This window comes from Neolamprologus multifasciatus, chromosome 7 (genome assembly GCF_963576455.1).
Source record: "Neolamprologus multifasciatus chromosome 7, fNeoMul1.2, whole genome shotgun sequence".
In the NCBI taxonomy this organism is placed as follows: Eukaryota; Metazoa; Chordata; class Actinopteri; order Cichliformes; family Cichlidae; genus Neolamprologus; species Neolamprologus multifasciatus.
This window is the reverse complement of record NC_140445.1, coordinates 7891501-7914324: the sequence shown is the minus strand read 5'-3', so window position 1 is coordinate 7914324 and position 22824 is coordinate 7891501. Positions and strand designations below refer to the sequence as shown.

General features: G+C 40.8%; 2 protein-coding genes across 3 annotated transcripts in view; both read right to left on the bottom strand.

The window, feature by feature from the left end:
* mbtps1 (membrane-bound transcription factor peptidase, site 1) overlaps positions 1-10024 on the bottom strand; it is a 26631-nt gene extending 16607 nt beyond the window's left edge. Inside the window, exons 1-5 of the mRNA XM_085168458.1 lie at positions 9869-10024; positions 6603-7141; positions 4141-4404; positions 419-634; positions 147-257 (exon numbers count right to left, since the gene is read on the bottom strand). Coding sequence (XP_085024584.1) covers positions 147-257; positions 419-634; positions 4141-4404; positions 6603-6831 — 820 coding nt within the window. The 5' untranslated portion in view covers positions 6832-7141; positions 9869-10024. The remainder of the gene's footprint in view (positions 1-146; positions 258-418; positions 635-4140; positions 4405-6602; positions 7142-9868) is intronic.
* On the bottom strand, positions 9869-22824 carry pskh1 (protein serine kinase H1). 2 transcript variants are annotated; one of them, XM_085168463.1, is made up of 4 exons: positions 22462-22824; positions 21085-21827; positions 18864-19781; positions 9869-16218 (listed from the first exon to the last, which is right to left on the bottom strand). In XM_085168463.1, the coding sequence occupies exons 2-4, from the start codon at positions 21151-21153 to the stop codon at positions 15901-15903; spliced, it is 1305 nt and encodes a 434-aa protein (XP_085024589.1). In that variant the 5' UTR covers positions 21154-21827; positions 22462-22824; the 3' UTR covers positions 9869-15900. The 2 variants fall into 2 exon arrangements, with proteins under 2 accessions (XP_085024589.1, XP_085024587.1); XM_085168461.1 differs by having other exon boundaries at positions 22474-22824.

The window sequence follows — 22824 nt, the reverse complement described above, 5'->3', positions numbered from 1 at the left end:
TGACTTGTTAAAAATTATGTACAACATTTTTGACTTCGCACCATTAAAAAGGCCTAAAAGGTTTTTTTCCCCTGGAAATTACACTTTTACAACCACCTTTGCTTCGCTGTTATGTGAAATTCACCATAATATTTATTGATGCTCACCATCATCCAGTGTCTTCTCATTAGTCCAGTTGGTCCTTTCTTTAACATTCTTAAAATGTGGATGCTTCTCACTCAGGCCTGTATCAAACACTGCCACCTTAACACCAGAACCTGCACACACAAAAGAGATTTAAACAACTTTAATTGCTTTGTTGACCTATATGATTTCTGAAATAAAGTTTAAAAGCAATACTTAAAAGATCCTTCATTTTATGGTATTTTGTAGCAGATGCGCGTAAAAGCAGAGACTCAGTCAGTGGGCCCTTTCTTACCGGTGTGTCCCATCTGCCAGAGTACATCTGCCTGCAGGATCTGGGCGACGTGGCGGGGAATGGCCCGCAGCAGACGTCTGCTGGAGTGTCGTCCGGTAGCATGCCAGAAGCCCGAGCCGAGTGAGAGGCTGGTTCGTCTGAAAGGGCGGGATGATTGCCACGACTGCCATTTTTGGGTCCCACGGGTGGCATTGCAGGGTGCAGCAGGTTCAGGTGCTGTTGGGACAGAACACAATTGAGACAAACTACCATTCACTCTGCTGTAAAGCCACATTAGGACAAGAATTGAGGCCTTCCTTCATTAAAACACCCCGTCACTGCCATCGCCTTCAGCCCCCCCGCTGCAGACAGCACAGTCAGGCTTATCATGTTCTGATGCTTCATTGGAAGTAATTTCTTTACATCTGGCTTCAATCCCCCTTTCTTCTTACATCTATTAGCTGAGAGGCTGATCACAGCAGCCTAATTTAAGCCAATCTTTTCGCAATGTGAATCACATGGACAAAACCAATTATCAGTGGGTCATCAGGATGCATGACCAGTGCCCTGCAGGGCTTTTTATCCCTGTGAAGTAGGAGAGTACAGAGTTGATTACTTTTTTTTTCTTATCTTTTCTTTTTAATGAATTATTTCAGTCGATTTCACGGATTCAAACTGTGAGTTAGAGTAATGTGCAAAAGGAATAACCAAGATGTCAAAAGCACTTTTATTTAATAAGACCAGGCTTTTTTTTTCCTTTTTAAAGAGTTGTTGTCTGAGTCAGGAGCTGCTAAATTTTCATTAAACTACACAAAACCACTTTTCTGAAATAAATGTTTAAAATTATTACAGTTTTACTGGGTAGACTCAATCAGCTCTTGGAAGTGGGGCTGCAAAAGGCTGTCCCACTTCCAAAAGGCTAGAAAGACTGCTCCATAGTCATTGTGTCATCTAGAAGACGTGCACCCCACCAAACAGCACATAGGCTAAAGATGCGTACTGCTGGTGTATGCCTTATTTAGAACGTTTTTTACATCTTTACCTGCTATCAGACAGTAATTATATTAAAAGCTGTTATCCTCCACCTAAAAACAACCAGTGATGATCTGAGGGGTGCACCATGAAGCAAAATAAAGGGCTTCGTGAGCTATGCTGACCTGATAGTCACCGTTTTTCTGTGTCCTGAAGGTGGTTTGGCTAAATCACAGTAATAACTTAGGCTATGTTTCCAGTTTATAGTTAGTTTAGAAATTAACAGCAGCATCAAGATCAAGGCGGTTTTCTGCAGAAAGTTGATAATCATACCCAACAATACCCGTCAACTCCAACTGGGGTTTTAGGTTTTGCTGAACGAGCTTAGGCAAGGAAAGCCTGGCTGTGTCGAAGACGAAAGCATACCCCTCAGGCAGTTTGTGTTACTATGTCATTTTTCTGGTTTAACGGGTGCTTTTAATACAGACTAACATTACAATGCAAAAATCACACAGTGTAGTCCAACAATTCTCATCTCCTTTCAAGGAAGTGATCTCTCCACCAACCCACATCCAAACAGCCTTTAACTTTGTCCAGTGTTTTTGACACAATCAATTTTTATTTTGGTTTTTTTTTAAACAATGACTTTGCCTTAGTCCATTGTACAGGAGCACTGTGAGAGCGAGGGAGTACATATGGAGAGACAGTGAGAGAGGTGCTGCAAACTTTAGCACGATTACACCGAGAAATGTTTTATGTTTCACGTCATCAAACTGTATCGACATTATGAAAATAGATTAGGATTTATCCATTCCTACAGCCCATTCAGTTACAAGCCACATTTAACCACAGAAGCTGTATTCTATACATTTTAAGCATATTTGTCTCATTCAATTTAGAATCACCAGTTAACTTCACATGCACCAGCAACTGCAAAACCTTTTTTTGGTTTTTCTTTTTAATTTGAGGCAAATACTTTCCAATAATTATCTCATTTAACAGTCTTGAATTTTGAGGCTTGCATATGGCATACAGTTATTGATTGTATTTAGTTAATTTTTTGCCTGTCCCATCAAGCTCCTGATCAGTTTTAACATGTGATAACGACACTTTACTGCTTCCCAGATGACTGTTTTAATTTTGATTAACATATTCCTCAAACAGCTGCATGCCTTTTTAGTTTATCAAACTTTATTTGTAGCTGAAAGTACCTTTCATCTTTCACACATGTTTGTGCTTCACAGATGACTGAAAAAGATGCTAAAGATAACTGTGAAACCGGGTTTCTAGTAGTGCTGGGCCACATCATACCGTTCACGGTAATACCGGTATAACGTTGGGCAACGATAAGAAAATTAAATATCGCGATAGAATATGGGTAAAACGCGCATGTGCAGGGCCTTTGTTTTCATACGCACATGGCGGAAAAAGCACGGCAGCGATGGAGAATGAGAAGGGTGAAAGTGGATCATTGAATGAAACAGATGAACCAGAATTGGTTTGTAAAATGCTGCAACTTCAGTGGTGTGGAACTGGTTTAGCTTTTGTCCGTCAGATACACAACGAAGCACTATTTTTGGTAGAGCATGCTAGCGGGCCGTCGTTATTACCGTGTTGTTGTTGTTTTTTTGGGTTTTTTTTTTTTTTTTTTGGAAAATACGGCACACTTAAAATCAATCCTTTGATTTTTCTGAAAATCCACAGTGCCCCTTATAATCCCGTGTGCCTTATGTATGAATTCTGGTTGTGTTTACTGACCTCGAAACGATTTTATGTACACGGCGCTCGAAAATCTGTCAAATGTTTTAGTACGACTTTGCTAAGCTACGAACCGCACCGCTTGATGGATTGTCGGAGCATTACGCCTACCGTAGGCAGGAGCTTCGGGGAGTGATAGTACTGTGCTTCAACATAATATTACCGTATTGTGTGTGTATGACCTCTTTTTAACTTCAGTGGATATTATACATGGTTATACTGAGGATATGTTGGCCAATTTCCACTGGAAATGCCTTTTGCTTAAACTGTCATCAAGGAATTTGCATTTGCACTGTTAAATTTTTATATAACTTTAATGCACTTTAAAAAGCTGCTTGTTCAAGTGAAAATACATATTTTTGCACTAATTAAGTTGTGGTAAAGTATTTTGTCTAGTGTCAATTATATCGTCAGTTCGTTATCTTAAATTTTCAAATGTATATCGTGATAAATATTTTTGGTCATATCGCCCTGCCCTAGTTTCTAGTTTTCTTGATATCTAAAACTGTAATCGCCACTAGTTGACCATTTTCAATAATAAGAAGTTGCACTACATGTGGGCTCCATACTGAAGCGTCTGTTTATGCAGCCTGGGGGCACACTCAAGTCTTTCATCCAGTGCCAGGCTCAGGGCGTGCCCCCCGTACAGGCAAGCCTCACCACACTGATTCACCTACTGCCTCAAATGGTGAACAAACAGACTTTCTCTGTTCTTCCTCCCATCCCCCAACACCTCATGCACACACGCACACACACAGAAAGAGTCCAGTTTCTACACCCTGAAATTGGCCTGCACTTCAAATAAAGATATCAAATCCTGTTTAGCACCACTAAAACAGTGGAGGTAGAAAAGCATCCCATGACTGAACAAACAAAGAGACATTCTGTGAAATTCAGCAGCTAAACAGCTTTCTGTATCATTACAGAGTTTTATATTTCTTGGACAGACGTGCCAACCTTAGAAACACTGTGATCCCTTTTCCCACACAATAACACCATATTGGCAGACTTACAGGGAATGTATTTGAGCGTGCGGAATACTTTGCGCTGCGGCGTCACCCTCTTGATGTAAGGGTGGTCCTCCAAGGTCAGCAGGCTCCTGGGGGAAGCTTGCCGGATGTGGAGCAGTTCAAAGTCGCTCGGGAAGTCCGAAGCTGGGTTTTCTCTTGGAACAATGTGCCACTCCAGTGCGCCATCCCCAGCACCTTGCAAGGCTCTGCTGATGTACAGGCTGCGAGCTTTGGCTGAGAAATACCCTGTAAATGCTACTATGTACTCTGTAGAGAGAGAAGACAATACTGTAAAGAACAGATAGAACACGAGATCCACAACTAGGAAGCGTACATTCAGGAGAGAGACATCTTTTTAGACCACCTATCCATGGAGCGGTGTGAAAACCAATACAAATACAACCTTTCCACTGTGACCAAACGCTACATTAAGACATTAGTGGCAAAGCAAACATGTGTCTTGTTAGTTAATATGAATAATTTGGTCAGAAATGAATAGTTGATTAAGAAATACATTAAAAGCACTCTCTGCTTTCTAAGCTGGACTGACAAAAAATGGTTTTAAATTTCTATGTTTATGTGGACCACAATTTTAGAAGGACAAAGCCTGGATATCAAGTGGCACAAAATACAATATCTGGATTATGTAACTACACAGTTACTGATCCATTTATGCTTTAAGAAAATTGAATGGATGAGGTTGCAACAAAGGAATGAAGGACATGAATGGATGCAATTCATGCTCATACATGCCACAAACTGACTTTTAAAATTATTGTGAAAAAGGTGTGCGATATTGCCCTTGTTGTGTTTTCTCTAGTCTATTATTAGTCTTATTACAAAAAACAAGGGCTGGTCCACTATTGAATAAGAAATTGAATTGAAACGGTTAGATTGAAATGTTAGCAATGGCTGCAAAATAAAGTTGTAGTGTTTTCTCTAGCCAGCTTCCCGATGGGCTCGAGTGAGTAATTAAAAGTAAGCATGAAAGTTCTGTCCGTATAGATTACTTTACACTTCATTACTTTCCCCAAAAAACAGATAATATCACTTGCAATCCCAAATATGAAGCCACACTATCAGAAGTGGGTAGCTAGTTTGGCTTCACCAAAAGTAAAGAAATCAACCCAAAAGTAAATCTAAAGCACACCAATAAATTTGTTATAAGTAGTTTGATTAAATGGGACAAATACAGCATGTTAAAGACAGCAGATCTTTGTTTTATAGGAATCGCAGCTGTGCTTTGCTCCTTCTTTGCCAAATGAATAACGTCTTCTAAAGTCTTGTGTAGGGCTGTGCAATATGACAAAATATATCGGATGACGAAATCAAAACATCTATTGTTTCATTTAGCTATCGTTTGTCCATGCAAAATACACTGTTTACGGCAACAGTGTCTGGATGGCCACCATGCAAGCACAGAGAATACCAGCATGGCCAGTGAAGATGAGGCAGAACCAGGTAGCTCCAAACAAAAGGACCAGTCAAATCAAATCGAGGACCTAAACGAGGGGCTACCTCTATAGCATGGATATGGTTTGGTTATGAAAAGTCTGACACAGACCAGAAAACTGTACTATGCAAATTATGCCGCAACCACGGACTTAAACACAACGAACCTCTTCTACCACCTATGCAAGAGTCAGGTGAAAGTGTATGAAGATTTTACAGAGTTTACAGATGAAAGAAGATATGATGTGACTCCTAAGGAGAGCCGTCAGCTGCTCAAAATAAAACTTAGACTCAAACGTTAGAACAGACTTTTCCCCGCAGCACACCATGCAATAAATACTCGCAAAGAAAATGGCGGCCGTTACAGCATCGTTCAAAACACTTGTCTCCAGGTACACGGACCCCCAGCTTAAAACACTTCACAAAAGTCGAGTTGCCCGAAGTTCACTGAATTACAGAAAATGCACCATTTTGTGATACATATCGTTATCAGGATGAGATTTTGGTCATATCTCACAGCCCTAGTCTTGTGCTACGAAGACTTCAGGAGATATAAATCTTCTCTCTAATACTCAAGAAGAAAGGTAAAAAAGCCCATTTCATTAATGAGTACAAACTATTCCACTTGACTCTGTGTAAGAGACAGTTCTGTGATTTTCCACATCTATCAAAGACTTCATCCAACTAACAAGCACATCTTAAAACAGAGTTCTTCGCATCCATCACTGAGCCACATCATTTCACTGACATGCGTCTTAATTATGAAAAACACTGCACATTCACTTATCTTATTTCTAGGAACAGCTGCAGAGACTAATAATAGCTATTGTTTTCACATCCCTTAAAGCAAAATGTATGAAAATAATGAAGAAACATGTCACTGAGTGCAATGGAGTGACTTAGAGATGTCATTTTAATAGGCTTTGGAAACACACACCATACTTGTTTTAAACACTGTATTCCCCATCTGATAAAATTACATTGAAACCACATTATCAAGAATAATTTCTTACCATGTTCCACCACTTTGGTGGAGAACTCCAGTTTGAGGGTTAACTGGGAACAGTTTGTGACAGACTGTGAGGAGAGGGCATCCATTTTGGGGGTGTGGTCTGAAGTAGATTCGGCTCCTCCCTCCCCATCCATCCCCACCACAGGCAGGAAGCCTGCAATCAGCCCCAAAAGCATGGACACCCATGCAGAAAGGAGGAGCATTTTGAGTTGTGAAGTAGTGTTAACCATTAGTTTGACTGAGCCAACCGGCTGGTTAAGAGTCAGCAGGTGTTGGAACAGAGCATTTCAGGTCCACAGTTCCACAAATGAGTCCATAATGTAAGTGACCTGAGCAGCTAGATTAATTTCTTTCTGCGTTTTCTCTCCATGGTGGCGGTCCAGGATGGCGGTTCAGCAGCACTGTCCGAGTAGGAACAAAGATGCCATGTTGATAACTGGGAGAAGTGGGCAATTATCCAGAGCTGTGGATGTTTGGGAGGAGAGTTGGAGCAGTGAAACGGAAAGTGCTGCTGGATTTCTTCTACAATCTCTTGTTTTTCTGTGTAAGACAAGGAGGAGGGGAAAAAACAAGCAGTAGGTCAGACAAAAGATTGTCACATTTAAATAAAATTACAACACAAAGCAACTAGAAGGTACTCAGAACAACTTGAAAACTTCCCATTAGACCAGCAGTAATAATACCAGCTGCTGAGATTAATAGTGAATTGATTTTGTGGCCCTGCAGACATATGTAATCATATGCCTATTACTTTCACAGCTGTGGCTGTTTAACAATCTGCATTTGATGGCAGAAATCCAAGACTTAAAACTGTGCACATGAACACTGCCAACATACTAACAACAACACTAGAAACCTTAGAATTTAAGATTGTCACCTGATTATCTTAATTTACATGTGGTGATGTGTTAGTTATACATGGAAGCAGCCTTTAAACAGAAATTTTTTTTAAAGCAGTGCAGCAATGTCTGCCAACAAATATGCAATGCAGATATGACAATAGCTACATGTGCTGAATCTATTCAGTTGCTCTTGGTCTTTTTCTGTGTATAAATTTATATATTCAATGCAAATCCTGTGGTTTTTTTAATCATTTATTTTTCTACTTCTACCATACCAGCGTTTAATAAAACAAACACATCATGCGGTGTTCAGAGAAAGGAGTGTTTAACCTGCTGTGTGCAAAGGGGAAGGAAGGGAGGTGTTCTATGTAACTACAATGGGGGCATAAACGCTTGTTCATTATTTAGCCACTCGTGAAGAGTTTGAGGCAAATGTGCAGCTATGCAGAGAACAATATGTGGTGAGCCAATCAGGGATGATTCTAATGTCAGACTATAATTAATATTAAATACTCCTATCACAGGAGAAAGACATGTTAAAACCTCCAAACCACATTTCTAAAAAAATTTATGAAGCTGTCAGCTTGCATACCACAAGTTGGTTGGACTTTCTAAGAAAAAGAAAGTTGACAAAAGTAGATTTGCACGAGTGTGTAGTGTAAACAAGTGTGAATTATATTCACATTCATGGTGCACTTGTGGTGGCGATACCCAATTATCCTTAACTTTAAGTATCAAATCACTTAAGCATAACTTAAACCATCTGCTTCTCCTGGCGACACACACACGTCTCTATAAAGACCACTTATAAGCATTACTCTGTCTCACTGGTGAATGAACACAGCTCATAGACTGTCAATGCACTGCTGTAATTTGAATTCATATGAGTGTTATTTTGACAAATAATCCACCTAAACACATCCACTACTCCTCAGCAGCAGCTGTTACCCCAAATAGGACAATGTTTCCCTAAAAACCTCAGAAAATGCTCAGGAATTATTTTAAAACAACAAATAAAGCTGTGATTATAGTGACATTAAAGATATAAGGGAATTTGTTCACTGTGTGACAACATGCAAACTTGTACAAGAAGCCTGCAACTTTTTTTTTTAAAGTTCACTTGAAGTACCATCTTGCTCATAATATCTATGAAGTTGGTCAATGATCGGAGTGCAGGAGTGAACTGTTATACTCATTCAAGCATACAATAAATATGGTTATTTTTAACCTAGACATTCCTATGTGATCCCAGGAGGATGCAAAATTATAATTACAGTCAACCCACATTTAGTTTCCTATGATTTATATTGTAAAAGAGATAAACGCATCCCACTGTTATCTTTACTTTCATCATCTGTGTGCAGTTACACAAAACCATACAAGTACTTCTGATATGGTTGTACACATGTGTTGGGGGTCTAAATAAAAGTCTGCGGCTGGTCTACTCTCACAGGAGGAGGGCCAGTCACTAGTTCCGGCTCAGGGCAGGAACTCTACATGTAGGAGACAGACAATACTGCCCTAAACGACTACTGGTTTAGATGCAGGGCTGTAAAAATAGTCCCACCACTGGTTAGGGTTGGGCTGTAAAAGCCAAGCTGGGACCACTTGTGTCAACATGACATCAAGCCACAAAAAAATGGCATCGAGCCTCCAGGCACAGATTAGTAGGTAGCGCGCACCCCACCCCAATTAGTGTAAAGACAAGAGATACACAGCAGTGTTATCAGTTAGTGAAATTTAGTGTAAACCAGGCAAGATACTGAAAACAGTTGTGGGAGTTTTGGAGGTTACCTGCAGCAGTTGTTTGGATAGGAATGCAAATACCTTGAGATCCCAACGTTGAGGTAGAGATTCATTTTGCAATATGTAGAGATCCATGAACTAAACAAACACTCTACAAAGCACACTACAAACACACACGCTCGAAAATCCAGAGTATACAGTAGACAGTACACAATAGCTGCAGTGTCTGCGGGATCAAGCTATAATTTCTCCACCTTACGTTAAATAGCATTTTACTCTATTTTTTCTATCGCGACACTACATTTACATTAATACATTACTGTAATGCTACATTAGTAAAACTTAAAACACAAGCAATTTTGTTAACTAGGCCATAAACAAAGTAAAGCTGTATCCCACGACTGTATCATAATAAATACAGCAAGCATCAGCAGACATATGCTGTAGGCGGAATATCTCCAAGAAGGACAATCATTTTACGGGCAGTAATTTACCGTAAAGGAACGGGTAAACATTCCTAAAGCTACATTCCGCTATCTGAAACTGTTTTCTGTAAACAAGAAAACATGCTAATAGATTTTTTTCAGACCAAGCGGTCTATCACATGTAAATCGCTAGCTAGCTAGCTTGGTGTTATTATGCAGCGCCAGCTGCTAGCTTGTCTGATAAATATACTCACACAACACAGTTAAATCCCAGGCTTCACATTTATCTGGCGGTCCGTATTGTTTGATGTCCTTGTGCTGATGTCTCGACGTCTACTCGCTTGCTAATTTTACGTCCCCTCGAACAAAAGCTAGCTGCAAACTCACTACAGCCGCAGACCACTGACGTCTGGCTTTCACGGGATGCCAGACTGTTATTCTTATCCTGCTTAACCTCCGGTCACATTTAGCCCTTTTATACATTTAAGATGGCTAAAACGCTGTACTGCCACATATTTTGCGTCGATATGGAACTCAAATAATTATACTGCCATCGAAAGTGCATTCTTTCCTGCATCCTGTATCATGATATGCGGCACTTTTTAATATCAAACCTGGCAACCCAAAGGGCCTCGCTTTAGTCCATTCTTCCCGGTCATGCTGCGTTTTTGCCAGCAGTGGGAGTTGTTCACCATCGAAAAACAACAGTAAATAGGGAAGATAAGGTAGCAGCATGGTGCTGTATCAGTACATGCTCTAATACGCTTATTTCCCTTACCTTTCTGTGAATAAACTGTTGTATTTATTCTTAAGTTAGGATTTTATTTAGTGGGTTATGTTGATGCTTTGTGAGCACTCTTGAAAATATTTAGACATTTAAAATGTACTGTTTTCATTGTTTTTAATTGTATATCTCAATTGCTGGATCTACTAAGGAGATGCTCTATCCCCATTGACAAGACTGGCTACCGACTACAGAATGAAGCAATCACTAGCCACCTCCTCTACACGGATGACATCAAGCTGTATGCCAGGAATGAATGAGGCATCAATTCACTGATTCACACCACCAGAATATCCGGGAATTCAGACTGGAGAAGTAGGTGGATGGTAACAAAGAGGGGAAGACTGTCTGAACTGAGGGGATCGTGCTACCGGAGGCATCATTGCAGACATTGAGGATGGCTACAAGTACCTGGGAATCCCACGTGCAAATGGGAACCACGAAGAGCAACTAGATCAGGGACCCTGCTGGGATAATAAACTGGCCAAAGGAGGAGCGATGGAACCCACTGACTTTAACACAAGGAAGCTCCTGACCATGCACAGAGGGTTTCACTCCAAGTCCAGCACCCTGACACTATAGGCTAAACAGAAGGAAGGATGCCTAGGACTAGTGAGTGTCAGTGCCAAAGTCCAGGACGAGACATCTGGAAAATGCCCACAACTGACCGAGTGCTTAGTGAATACCTCAGGCACCAGAAACCCAAGAAAGAGGAGCAAGAGAAGGAACCATCATGGAAGGACAGACCCCTGCATGGTATGTACCACCGGCAAATAGAGGAGGTAGCTGACATCCAGAAATCCTACCAGTGGCTGGACAAGCCTGGGCTGAAAGATAGCACTAATTATGGCAGCACAAGAACAAGCTCTAAATACAAGATAAATAGAGGCTGGGGTCTATCACACCAGGCAAGACCCCAGGTGCAGGCTGTGTAAAGATGCTCCTGAGACAATCCAGTACATAACAGAAGGGTGCAAGATGCTAGCAGGCAGGGCATACATGGAAAACCATAACCAAGTGGCCGGCATAGTGTACAGAAAGATCTGTGCAGATTATGTCCTGGAAGACCCAAAGTCAAAATGGGAGACGCCCCCAAGGGTGGTCGAGAATGACCGAGCTAAAGATCCCGTGGGACTTACAGATACAGACGGACAAAATGCTAATGGCTAACCAGCCGGACAAAGTAGTGGTGGACATGCAGAGGAAGATGCCCATAGTCATAGACGTAGCAATACCGAATGACAGCAACATCAGGAAGAAGGAACATTTGGAGCTGAAGAAGTACCAAGAGCTCAGAGAAGAGCTCAAGAAGATGTGGAGGGTGAAGGTAACAGTGGTCCCGGTGTTAATCTGAGCACTAAGTGCAGTGACCCCCAAGGTAGGTGAGTGGCTTCAACAGATCCTGGGAACAACATCTGAGATCTCTGTCCAGAAGAGCGCAGTCCTAGGAACAGCAAAGATATTGCACAGGATCCTCAAGCTCCCAGGCCTCTGGTAGAGGACCCAAGCTTGAAGGATAGACCACCCACTGTTTTTCCAATTTTCTCTAGTTAGTATTAGTACAGGGCAGCACGGTGGCACGGTGGTTAGCACTGTTGCCGCACAGCAAGAAGGTCCTGAGTTCAATTCCACCATCAGGCCGGGGTCTTTCTGTGTGGAGTTTGCATGTTCTCCCCGTGTTTGCATGGGTTCTCTCCGGGTACTCCAGCTTCCTCCCACCGTCCAAAGACATGCAGTTTGTGGGAATAGGTTAATTGGATAATCCAAATTGCCACTAGGTGTGAATGTGCGAGTGAATGTGAGTGCGAATGGTTGTCTGTCCCTGTGTGTTGGCCCTGCGACAGACTGGCGACCTGTCCAGGGTGTACCCCGCCTCTCGCCCTATGACAGCTGGGATAGGCTCCAGCGCCCCTCGCGACCCTGAAAAGGATAAGCGGAAGCGAATGGATGGATGGATAGTATTAGTACATTTCCACTGTGCCTTCCTGCTTGTGTTAAAAGTATTTTAGTACTTCAGTATTTAGCTTTGAGCAAGAATTTATTTGCGTGCAACAGTAACATTTGTTTCTTTAAATGGCACATGTCTAAAAGTGCTTTGCCTCTTTCACTTGCAAGTAGTGTTACATTATTCATCTTGTTTGGCCACCTATCAATGGTACATCTTTGGGAAGCCCCTGGAAATAGTTGGATTTCTCAATATATTTGAACAAACAAACATTTGACCCATCTGCAAATATGGAAAGTGCAAAGAAGCAGCAAGTCAGGTTTCGGTGCTTTATTGGCACACACAACTCATGAGTTAAAGAAAAAAAAAATTAAAAAGTTAATGGCAGAGGAATCAAAGTTTATCATTTATTTTGACACAATAACACAAGATGAACTGTTTTCATGTAACAGTGCTGAGTTGGCTACTTCATTTAGAAAGACAGCATTGGCATAAAATGAAACAGATATATAAAAACATGAAAGGAAACATTTTTACAAATGTGCTGAACATGACACACAACAGGCACTCAGTAATGACTAATTCAACTACAGAAATCCCTTTGAGTCCAAATTCATAATCTGTAGCTATAATTCTTATTTATTTTTTTTATTTACTTTAACTGTTAATTCACTTTTGACCAAATGAACACACTCAATACTGTATGTTGGAAAGAAAAATCATTCAAGAGGTCACTCAAAGCATTCTTTTAACACGGCTACAGCTGATATCTCAGTAAAGAACACAAATTCTTTAAAGCCTGCAGACTGTGCATTTGATATCAATACAACATTTTTGGGTGCACAGGGTGAAAATTAGAGTTTCGCTTTACAGTTTCTATTTAATTGATATATATATATATATATATAAAAGCATTTTACCTGTAGAGGAATACTAAGAAAAACAGCAGTAGGACAAAGGAAGAGACTAAAAATGATCAAAGACGACGGAAACAGTTGCATCAGAGAGATGACAAAGCCTCACGGAACAAAAATGAAAGCCAAAAGACAAAAAGCGAAGGAAAAACTGAGGTCAGCGGACATGGCTCGAACAGGTTTCCAGTACATATTAAAAAGTTCACAACAGCACACTTTTAAACTCTAGGAAAGATCACAGCAAAATCTTCAAAAAGCAAAGACAGAAAGACTGCAAAGTACCATTAAATTTCCTCTGGAAGGCTTCTGAAAAAACAAAAGACACAAAAAAACAAACAAACTAGAAAATCATGAATCTCAGTTCAGTACTGTACATTAAGTGCTTTGCCAGAAAGAAAAACAGCAAAAAGGACAAACAATTTCAATCTCTTTTGTGAGTCTTTTGGTTGTAATACTTCTGGGATTCTTTTTCCCTATCAACTTGGGAATAGTCATCACTTTAACCATCTTCATCAACAAAGTTTTTTTAAAAAAAAAATCACTTTTTCATTTAAAGGTATTGATATTTCATCAGCATAGCTCTGATTTGTGCACTGGTCACAATACTTCATTGCACAACGATGCTAAATATTCATAAGTTTAGTGGAAATGGTTTAGACTGTAAACATCAGAAAAAACTAACAACTACAGTTTCTTTGCAGCTCATACTGCAGATCTGATCAACTAGAGTTCTTGTAGCGAGCTGTTTGAATGTTTTATAACTTAAGTTGAAAATGTCTCTGTATAAAAAAAGCCTTGTACATTAAACTGTATAGCTGCATGGCTGCACTCTTTTTCTCCTTCATTTTAGAGTGTTGTTTACATCCACAGAAAGCTAAATACATTGCGAAAAACCAAAACACAATCCCTTTAATCTCCACAAACTCTAATGCTATATGTGGGTTTTTAAAATGATTTTCTCCAAGCCAATTACAGCAAGCCCAACATTAGATATCAGTTGCTTAGCATCAGTTGTCTGTTTATCTTCATCATTTTCCTTCCATATTTTTCTAAAGCATACTCTGTAACATGTCTCCCGTTCTGAGTAAAATTTTGGGACAAAGTTGGTGGGACTTTAAGACAAGGCTGCATCAAAACTGTTAAATGTAGTGGAATAAATGTACAAAGTGTGTAAATAGAGTGCTTCTTAAGATTTAGGAAACAAACTACAGACTTACTAAACTGACTTACACCTTTAAAAGTGTTACAGTTACAACATATATAATACCAACAATAGAAATTAAGTTTTTGGAGGAAATGATTTCTTGATATCTGCTTTCCTACTTGTTTTATTTAAATATGCCTACATAAAGATATTAGAGTTTCAGAATTAGGAATTATTCAGTTTTGAAAGAACAGGCAAGCTCCAAAAACGCTAACCTATCTAAAGTTACTTGGTCACGCTACTGTTATCATAACAATTTGCAATTTAATGTGTGGCACTTTTGTGGAATGTAATTTAAATTTGTATGTAAGAATACTTTTTAAATTATTTTGCCATAGCTTTGTTAAGCTCTTTCACAGCAGGACAATGTCATTTCTGTCACTTGGCTAGCTCAATAAGCTAATGGTAGAGTGCCATAACACCTGGAAATTACTCGGTGAAAATAATCAATTCATAATAAATCTTACACAATTATTTTAAAGCTAGGCTACATTTCTAAAGACAGTATGAAAAAGCTCATGGAAACCCAAAGCAGCCTGTGTATCTGTGACTAAGATTCATGTGCCGGTGATCAAGAAAACTCAATGGCCATTTTCCATTATTAAGACAAATCCCTGCTGTACAACAAGGAAAGGCTCATCGCTGGTACTTTACGAGCAATGTCAAATCAAAATGACACAGGCTGCGTAATCTATTATTGCCTAACACAACTAAGATTTAACAGCGACGCAAAAAAAAAAAAAAAAAAGCTTCACAATCTTTTGATAGTTTTAGGATCTTAACAATGATGGCAAGAGTAGCTAAGCTTTGGACTGACTAAATCATTTTGGCCTAAAACGGTGTGATTATGTTGCAGCTTGATATGATTAACCACATCTGAAATCAAGGTCTATACAATTAGCACAATAATAAATTCACAGCAATCAGAAATGAGTGAGAGGAATGTGTTTCCCTCGTCTTCTGAAGAATCTCTTTCTTCTTAGTAATGTCAGTATCCAGAACTCTGTTCAACAGATCCTTGTGGAAGGTCATTATCCAGTGACCATTTGAATGGAGACTAATAATCATGTCAACAATAATAAATAAATATGTAGCGACACAGGGAACGGGAGAACACAAAGAAAGTGAAAGGCACCATCCTGCTAAAAGTAAATGTGAAAGAGTGGATGGAGCAGTTGCAACACACTGCCATAGACGTTGAATGATTTTGTTTGTTCTTTATTGTTCTACAGTCTCAGTGACTTTTCAGCTTTGTCATTTTAGAGTCATGGATTTAGTCAAGTTATTATCCTTGTTTTAAGGCAGAAATGTGGGACTTCAAGACAATTTTGCCCCCCAAACACTGGCAGCAACTCAAAGCTTCAGTCAATGCTGTGTTGTTTAAAGAAAAAAAAAGAAGAAAGAAGGTCCGCTACAGTCGTTGGCTGTCAGGCCTTGCTTCAGTCATCGTACTGCTGCTGATAGCGCCGGTTCAGCTCTCGCAGCTCCTTCTCTCTCACCCGCCGAGCCTTGTTGGATTTGGTTGAGCGGATGGAGCGCGTGGACTGGGATGACTTGGTGCTGTGGCAGCGTGAGGACGCACGATTCAGGAGGTTCCGAGATATGCAACCCTGCAGGTTCTTCATGGACGACGAGGCTGCCATGCTGACGATCCAGGGGTGCTTGAGGGCCTGACCGGCGGTAAGTCGCTCACTGGGATCCACTGTTAGAACACGCTCTACATAGTCTTTGGCAAGGTTGGACACACTGGGCCATGGCTGCAGAGAGAAGACAGGCAAGGGAGAAAGACTGAAATAAAACCAACTGGTTGAATGTTACCAAATTTCTTTATATACTTTATAGAAGCGGTTCATTGTATATTAGGTACAACTAGCTGAAACTAATGATAAGAGTTGAAGCAGACTGAAGCAAAAACATTTCACTTTTCATGCATCTCCTTAACCTAACAGTATATACAGAAGGCTTGTAAAAGCTTTGCACATCTGATAAAACCAACAAATTTTCTCTGAAATACAAATCGGTGGTTGTCCAACAGAAAAAGCTTACTAATGTGCAAAATATTTACGCCAACAATGTATGTAGGACACTTTCATTGAAAGCCACTTTTGGTCCCCCAACAAAAGTTGGAAAGCAAAAAATTTGGGTTCAAAGAGCATGAAATGAGTAGCTATAGCATTAATCTTGAGAAATGTTGGCAGGGTTTTGCCCAGTGGACACAAGATGGCAGCAGAAACACAAAGCCGCAATGAGCAGTACTAGTAAAGCATCTACAATAAGTTAATTAAGTTATTTTATTAAGCAAATTAAAATTGCCCAGTGCATACATTTTGAGTGGCTGTTCTCAAGATGTTCTCAAGTTAAAGCCGTTTACTCTTGGTAAAAGCCTTTTTTAACGTTAACTCTGACATGGACTCTTTTTACTGCAAGTTCCTGGTGATGAGTTAAACTCTATTTCTACTTAGACAGGAATTGGGAACATCCATACCGCATGCCTCTTCTCACACACAAACTCTACATAATGTCCTGCTTGGCAACTAGCTGTGTTTTCAGTCTCCCAGCAGACAACTACCCCACTCCAAATCCCACAGCAGGTAAATCACCAGTGCTGGCTAAAAATACATGACATATATACATATAACCCACCTCAATACAATTCTCCCCCACCCTATAACAATGACTGGGCTGTGTTATATCCTGAAATGGAGCTGTAAATGTGAATATTATTTATCACAGCTGTAAAGACCAACATCCCCAAGGGAAGCACATTCAAGCCTGCTCTACCGCAGCTCCTCCAATCAGGACAAGCTTTTCTTCAAGAACAGCTTTGGGATTTCTCAAAAACATTGACGTGACCACACGTACAGAAGGTCTCTGACTACTTTCCATTACTGGCAAACCCTGATGAATTCACATAAGTGAGGCTCATTAGTCTGATTTGGTATCTTGCAAAAGTACTGCCCATTTGGTATAGCTTTAGCTCTTTTGAGGCCAATGCTCTGCACTCATATGGAAGCAGTTCAACCTTGTGAATGGTTTGACCACTAGTAGACATTCACAGGCTACTAAAGGATGGGTTACGATCATAAGCCGACAAATGTTCCTGCAAATTGTAGTGCAGCAATGCACCACAAAACACTGCAAGCTAGCAAACACGGATCGGCATTAGATTCAACTTAAAATCTTTTGAAAACTGAAACTGTTCAACAATATGCTTTAAAACATGCACACAATATTTTATGGTGAGCAAACATTGAATGAAAACGCTTTTATGAAGAAGAAAACTATAAAACAGCAAAATGAATATTGTTACAATTAAAAAATTGTAAAAAGGCTGAAATGACGTGTGAAATGCGATTTACTTTCATAGCACTAAGCTGTTTTTATGAGAAAAAAAAATCTTATAATCCCACCATGCGCTCCTTAACTGGCCAGGGACAGCAACTAGCTAATGAGCACAGACGCTATAACCTCAGCTACATCTTTGAGTTAATGGTAGATCAATGAAAAATGTTGCTCCGTATCTTTTGGACATATAGAAACAGCTGTTTGGAAATTTTATAAACACTGTGTTTATAATTTGTCCCAGAAATGTCCCGAGAAAGTAGTTTCTGCTGTTTGTTGTTTTTGCCAAAGAAATGTTGTGAATGTCCAGAGATATTCTTCTAGTTACTCTCGAGGTCTTCTGAACTGTTTATAAAGTACAAGCTTATCCTCAAAATGTGTAAAGGTCAGTTCTAGTGAAAAGCTCTATTTACTTATTTCAAGGAAAACTCTCTGTATGCAGCACAGCTGGTTCAGCCAGCAAAATACTGGCTCCTTGGAAGTGTTTTCAATTATTAAACATCCCTGATCTGGCCTTATCTTACCTGTCAGATATTTGAGAAGTTAAAAATCTGGCCAAATCCCCAGAAAACTCAGATGATTCAACTGCTTCTCATTAAATATTACAAAACTACTCAGCGATTATTCACGCTGGAGTGGTTGTATGTGGGGCAAACATTAACCACGGGCCCCTTTGGTAACATTAACATCCCACACTGTGAAACAAAGGAATGGACTACTCAGCATTCTTCTGACTATATACATGAATAAAGCATAAATTATTGGGTGCACATTTTGAGGAGCGCTGTATTGATTTAGAAAAGACAAATTACTGAGAGTGCTCCAGTGTACAAGGTACCAGTTTACGTGAAATGACACATAAAAAGTGGAGAATTGTGAAGGATTTGAAGTCCAAAAAAAGACACAGTGTATGTATCTGGGTTACAACCGTTTCACCTCACAAGCTGAACTTCCTGGAAATCTGTTGACAAAGCCCCCTGCAGTCTGAGGAATGCATTCCCAATACGACCGAAGTGTGCTAGTGTAAGGGGAAAAGTGAGCAACAGATTTAACTCCTCACCTCTCCAAAAAAGCTGTATTTCCCTTTGAGGATCTGCCGGTAGAGCCTCATGCGATTGTCGTCCTCGAAGGGCATGGTTCCACTCAGCAGGATGTAGGAAATCACCCCAAGCGCCCACATGTCCACAGCGTTTGTGTACGGCTTCCTCACTAGGATTTCAGGCGCTATGTACTCCGGTGTGCCGCAGGTGGTCTTCATCAAACACTCGCCTCCCTTTTTCCTGCTACTGGCCAAACCAAAATCAGTGATGATGATCTTGGAATCAGGTCCCGGGTGGTAGTAGAGCAGGTTCTCAGGCTTCAAGTCTCGGTGAGTGATCCCCAAAGTGTGGAGATACTTGACGCCATCCAGCACCATCTGCAACACCCGCGTGGCGTCCCGCTCTGTGAAGGAGCCGCGTGCGATGATCCGATCGAAAAGTTCTCCTCCAGTGGCCAGCTCCATGACCATGTAGACGCGCTCAGCTGTCTCGAAGACCTCCATGAGTTGGATTATATTAGTATGACGAACACGACGCAGAACACACAGCTCTGACTCGCACACCTCCCTCCCCTCACGGTACCGGGTCTCGATCATTTTGATTGCGTATGGCTGTCGGGTGCTCTTGTGCTCCACGCGGACCACACGGCTAAAGCTCCCCCGGCCTATCAAAGCTTTGATCTCGTACTTGGCTGTAACCCGGGGATCAAACTTAGCTCTGTATTTCGCCACTTTCCTTCGCTGAGGATCCGGCAATTCGGACAGGTCCTTAGGGAGGTGAGCTGAAGCAGTGGGAGTGGCAGTGTGAGACTGGGCTTGATGTGGGGAGGTGATCTCTGCTTTGTCACCTGCTCCGCCACCAGCCACACCCATCTTGCTTCCAGAGCCATCCCCTCGTATGAAGTGCTTATAGATATCTGTCTTAGGTTGAGGATCAACCTGAAAAATACACAGCACAGTTCATCAAAATACACAGAAGATCAATGAAAGAAAGAAATCACCAAAAAAAACTACCATACTAAATTATACTTATATTCTTTGTCTATACAATGTCTACAGTTACAGATTAGATGTGTTCAAAGCAGCCAGTCTCCACACTGCAGCTTTGTGTAGTAAGTAGGAGCAATAGATATTTTACAGCATTTCTGAATAAATCAATATTTTTTTCAGTTGGTAAATAAAAAAACCAATAAAATGTTTTGTTGCACCCACTAAGCAATCTCAAAACCAAATATGTTCAGTGTAAAGTAACAAAAGACCTGCAGCTGAGGTGATAGAGCAGGTTGTCTGCCAATCAGAAGGTTGTTGAATTGATCCCTGACTCTCTCTTGTCCACATGAGAGAGGCATCCTCGAGCAAGATACTTAAGTGTCAGAGTTAAATGGCCTGCATTTGTATAGCGCTTTTCTAGTCCTTAAGGACCCCAAAGCGCTTTACACTACAATCAGTCATTCACCCATTCACACACTGGGGATGGCAAGCTACATTGTAGCCACAGCTGCCCTGGGGCGCACTGACAGAGGCGAGGCTGCCGGACACAGGCGCCACCGGGCCCTCTGACCACCACCAGTAGGCAAAATATGGGGTTAGTATCTTGCCCAAGGATATTTGGCATGCAGCCAGGAGGCAGCCTGGGATCGAACCACCGACCTTCTGATTAGTGGCTGACCTGCTCTGCCACCTGAGCTACAGCCACCCATGCCCTGATGCATCCCATAAGAGTGTGCCACAGATAAAAGTTATGTATGAATGAGACGCAATTGTAAATTTTGAATAGAGAGGGACTAAATCCATTTACCCATTAGCCACATTCAAAAAGATTAGATATATACATTTTTTAGTTTTACTTTTAAAAACACAAATTAATATTCAGTCAAAAGACTACCAGATTCCCCTCAAATACTTAGGACTAAAAAATATTATATGAAGAGACATTGTTTAATCATAGTTGTGTTGTAATCTAGATCTTTTAAAAGCAAAAGTTCATGTTGAAATAAATGTACCTATGAAAGCACTTTGACTTTGTATTGTTTTCCCTCCTGTGGACGATGATGAAATATTCACATCATTCAAAAGCCGCATATGTTATTTTCCTTTTTAACCAAACAAACCGCCTCCAAAGTGACTTTAAGCCATTTCGGACAGCTCCACCATGTCACTGTATCTGGACAGTGAAGCTGTTGATATGCATGATTACATACGCCATAACCATACCGTTAACAGTTACAGCATCTTTACTGACCTTTTTGACCAGGTCCAACTTAACATCCTCTGGAGGCTCAGGGAGGACCTTACTGTTCCGGCACCCCATCACATCACCTTGGGCCACTGCCCAGTCAGCCACACAGGCCACCAGGAGCCCTGCCTCATCACCGCCACAGCCGATTTACCAGCAACATCCAGGCTGCACCCAGACTCAGCTTGAGGGTTCATGAATAAAGCGGATTACATCCACTCAAGTACCAGTGAGCTGGTATCAGCAGTCACAGTACATGAATGCGATTGAGTCTGGTTTAACAACTTCCAAGTGCTCATGAATACATCTTGAATGGGGCTGCAGCTTACGCAAATCTCTGGTACTAGTTGTCTTCAGTATGCTTCAGTAGGCCTGTAGCAGGGCCACACAGTCAGATGTTATCAAGGATGCATCTCAGGTAGGATAATGTACAGAGAAAATGGAATGGATACAGCCGGTGTGGATGCTCACGGCAAAAAAAAAGAAAAAAAAAAAAGAAGAAGTTTGAACCAAAAGGGAGCCGTTAGCCTGAGCGTTATCCAGCTTCTCTAAAGAAGGCTTAACCGGAGCTGCCTTTAGGAGAAAAATGCAAAGTTGTCCTCAGGACTCATTCAAAACTTCCAGGGAAAATAAGACCACCATCAACTACGCTATGATCCATTGGGAAAAGCTGCAATGTCAGCAGCGGTCTCGCCACACATGAAGCAGCTCCCCTGGAGAATCACAAGCTGAAGAACAGTGATTGGAGGCTGTGAAATGCAAAGAAAAAATTAAGCACAAAATGAAATAGGAATACAAGTTTGTGTGTTTAGCAAATACAGATATGACAGCAGGAATCTTTTAACATACATGCTTTTTGGTCACTCATTTTAACACTAAAATTAAGTATACTTTTATATGGAAGTTGTGTGATGAGGCCATACTGTGAGACTCCCAGCAGAAATATATGATCAAAGCTATTAATACATGTTTTGGAATGACTAAGACGACATGTGACAGGCTTTGCCATTATGAAAAGAGAGCACCAACACAGATGGTCACATATCTGAGCTGGAAGGCTGGTTGATATACTTTATTTTTATTTTTTGTTTGTACAAAATGTTTAGCAACCTACCACAAAACAAGAATTAAGGAGTACGTTACAGGCTGAAACTAATAAAACTGAAAATGGGTACATTTACTTAAGAAACCTAAAGCAAAACTACACTTAACTTCGAGATTTTTCTTTTTTTTTTTAAGTGAAGGCCTTTTTCGTGTTTATTTTTTTATGATAAAACCCACTTTACCTGATTTTCCCCAACCTTTAGTAACATTAGGGTAGTCTCTAAAAGTTTTCACTAAGAACCCAGACATTAAAAGCGTAAGAGTGACTCTGAATCTCACCTCTCGACTTACCCGAGATAGCGAAGTGTCTAAGCACGCTAACTAGCCTGCTAGCAGCAAGGCAGGACTCCCAACTTTTGCCAAATCCAGCCTCCTCACCCCACTCTCACTCAGCTGGGCTCTCCATTTTCACCTCGTAGTTTCCCAACTTTACTCCCGAGGACAAACAACTCAAATCCATCACGGCCTTTCTTGGCGACACTTTGTCACTTTTAGAGTTTGCTAATTTGTTTTTATGGTCTTACAAAATGTTAAAGAAGTGTACAAGAACACTCAAAGTCATCCCGTCGGTTGCTTTTCTGGACGGTGTTTTTCAACCAGGACCACCTTCCCACACCCACAGAGAAGCGTCAAGAGGCGCCG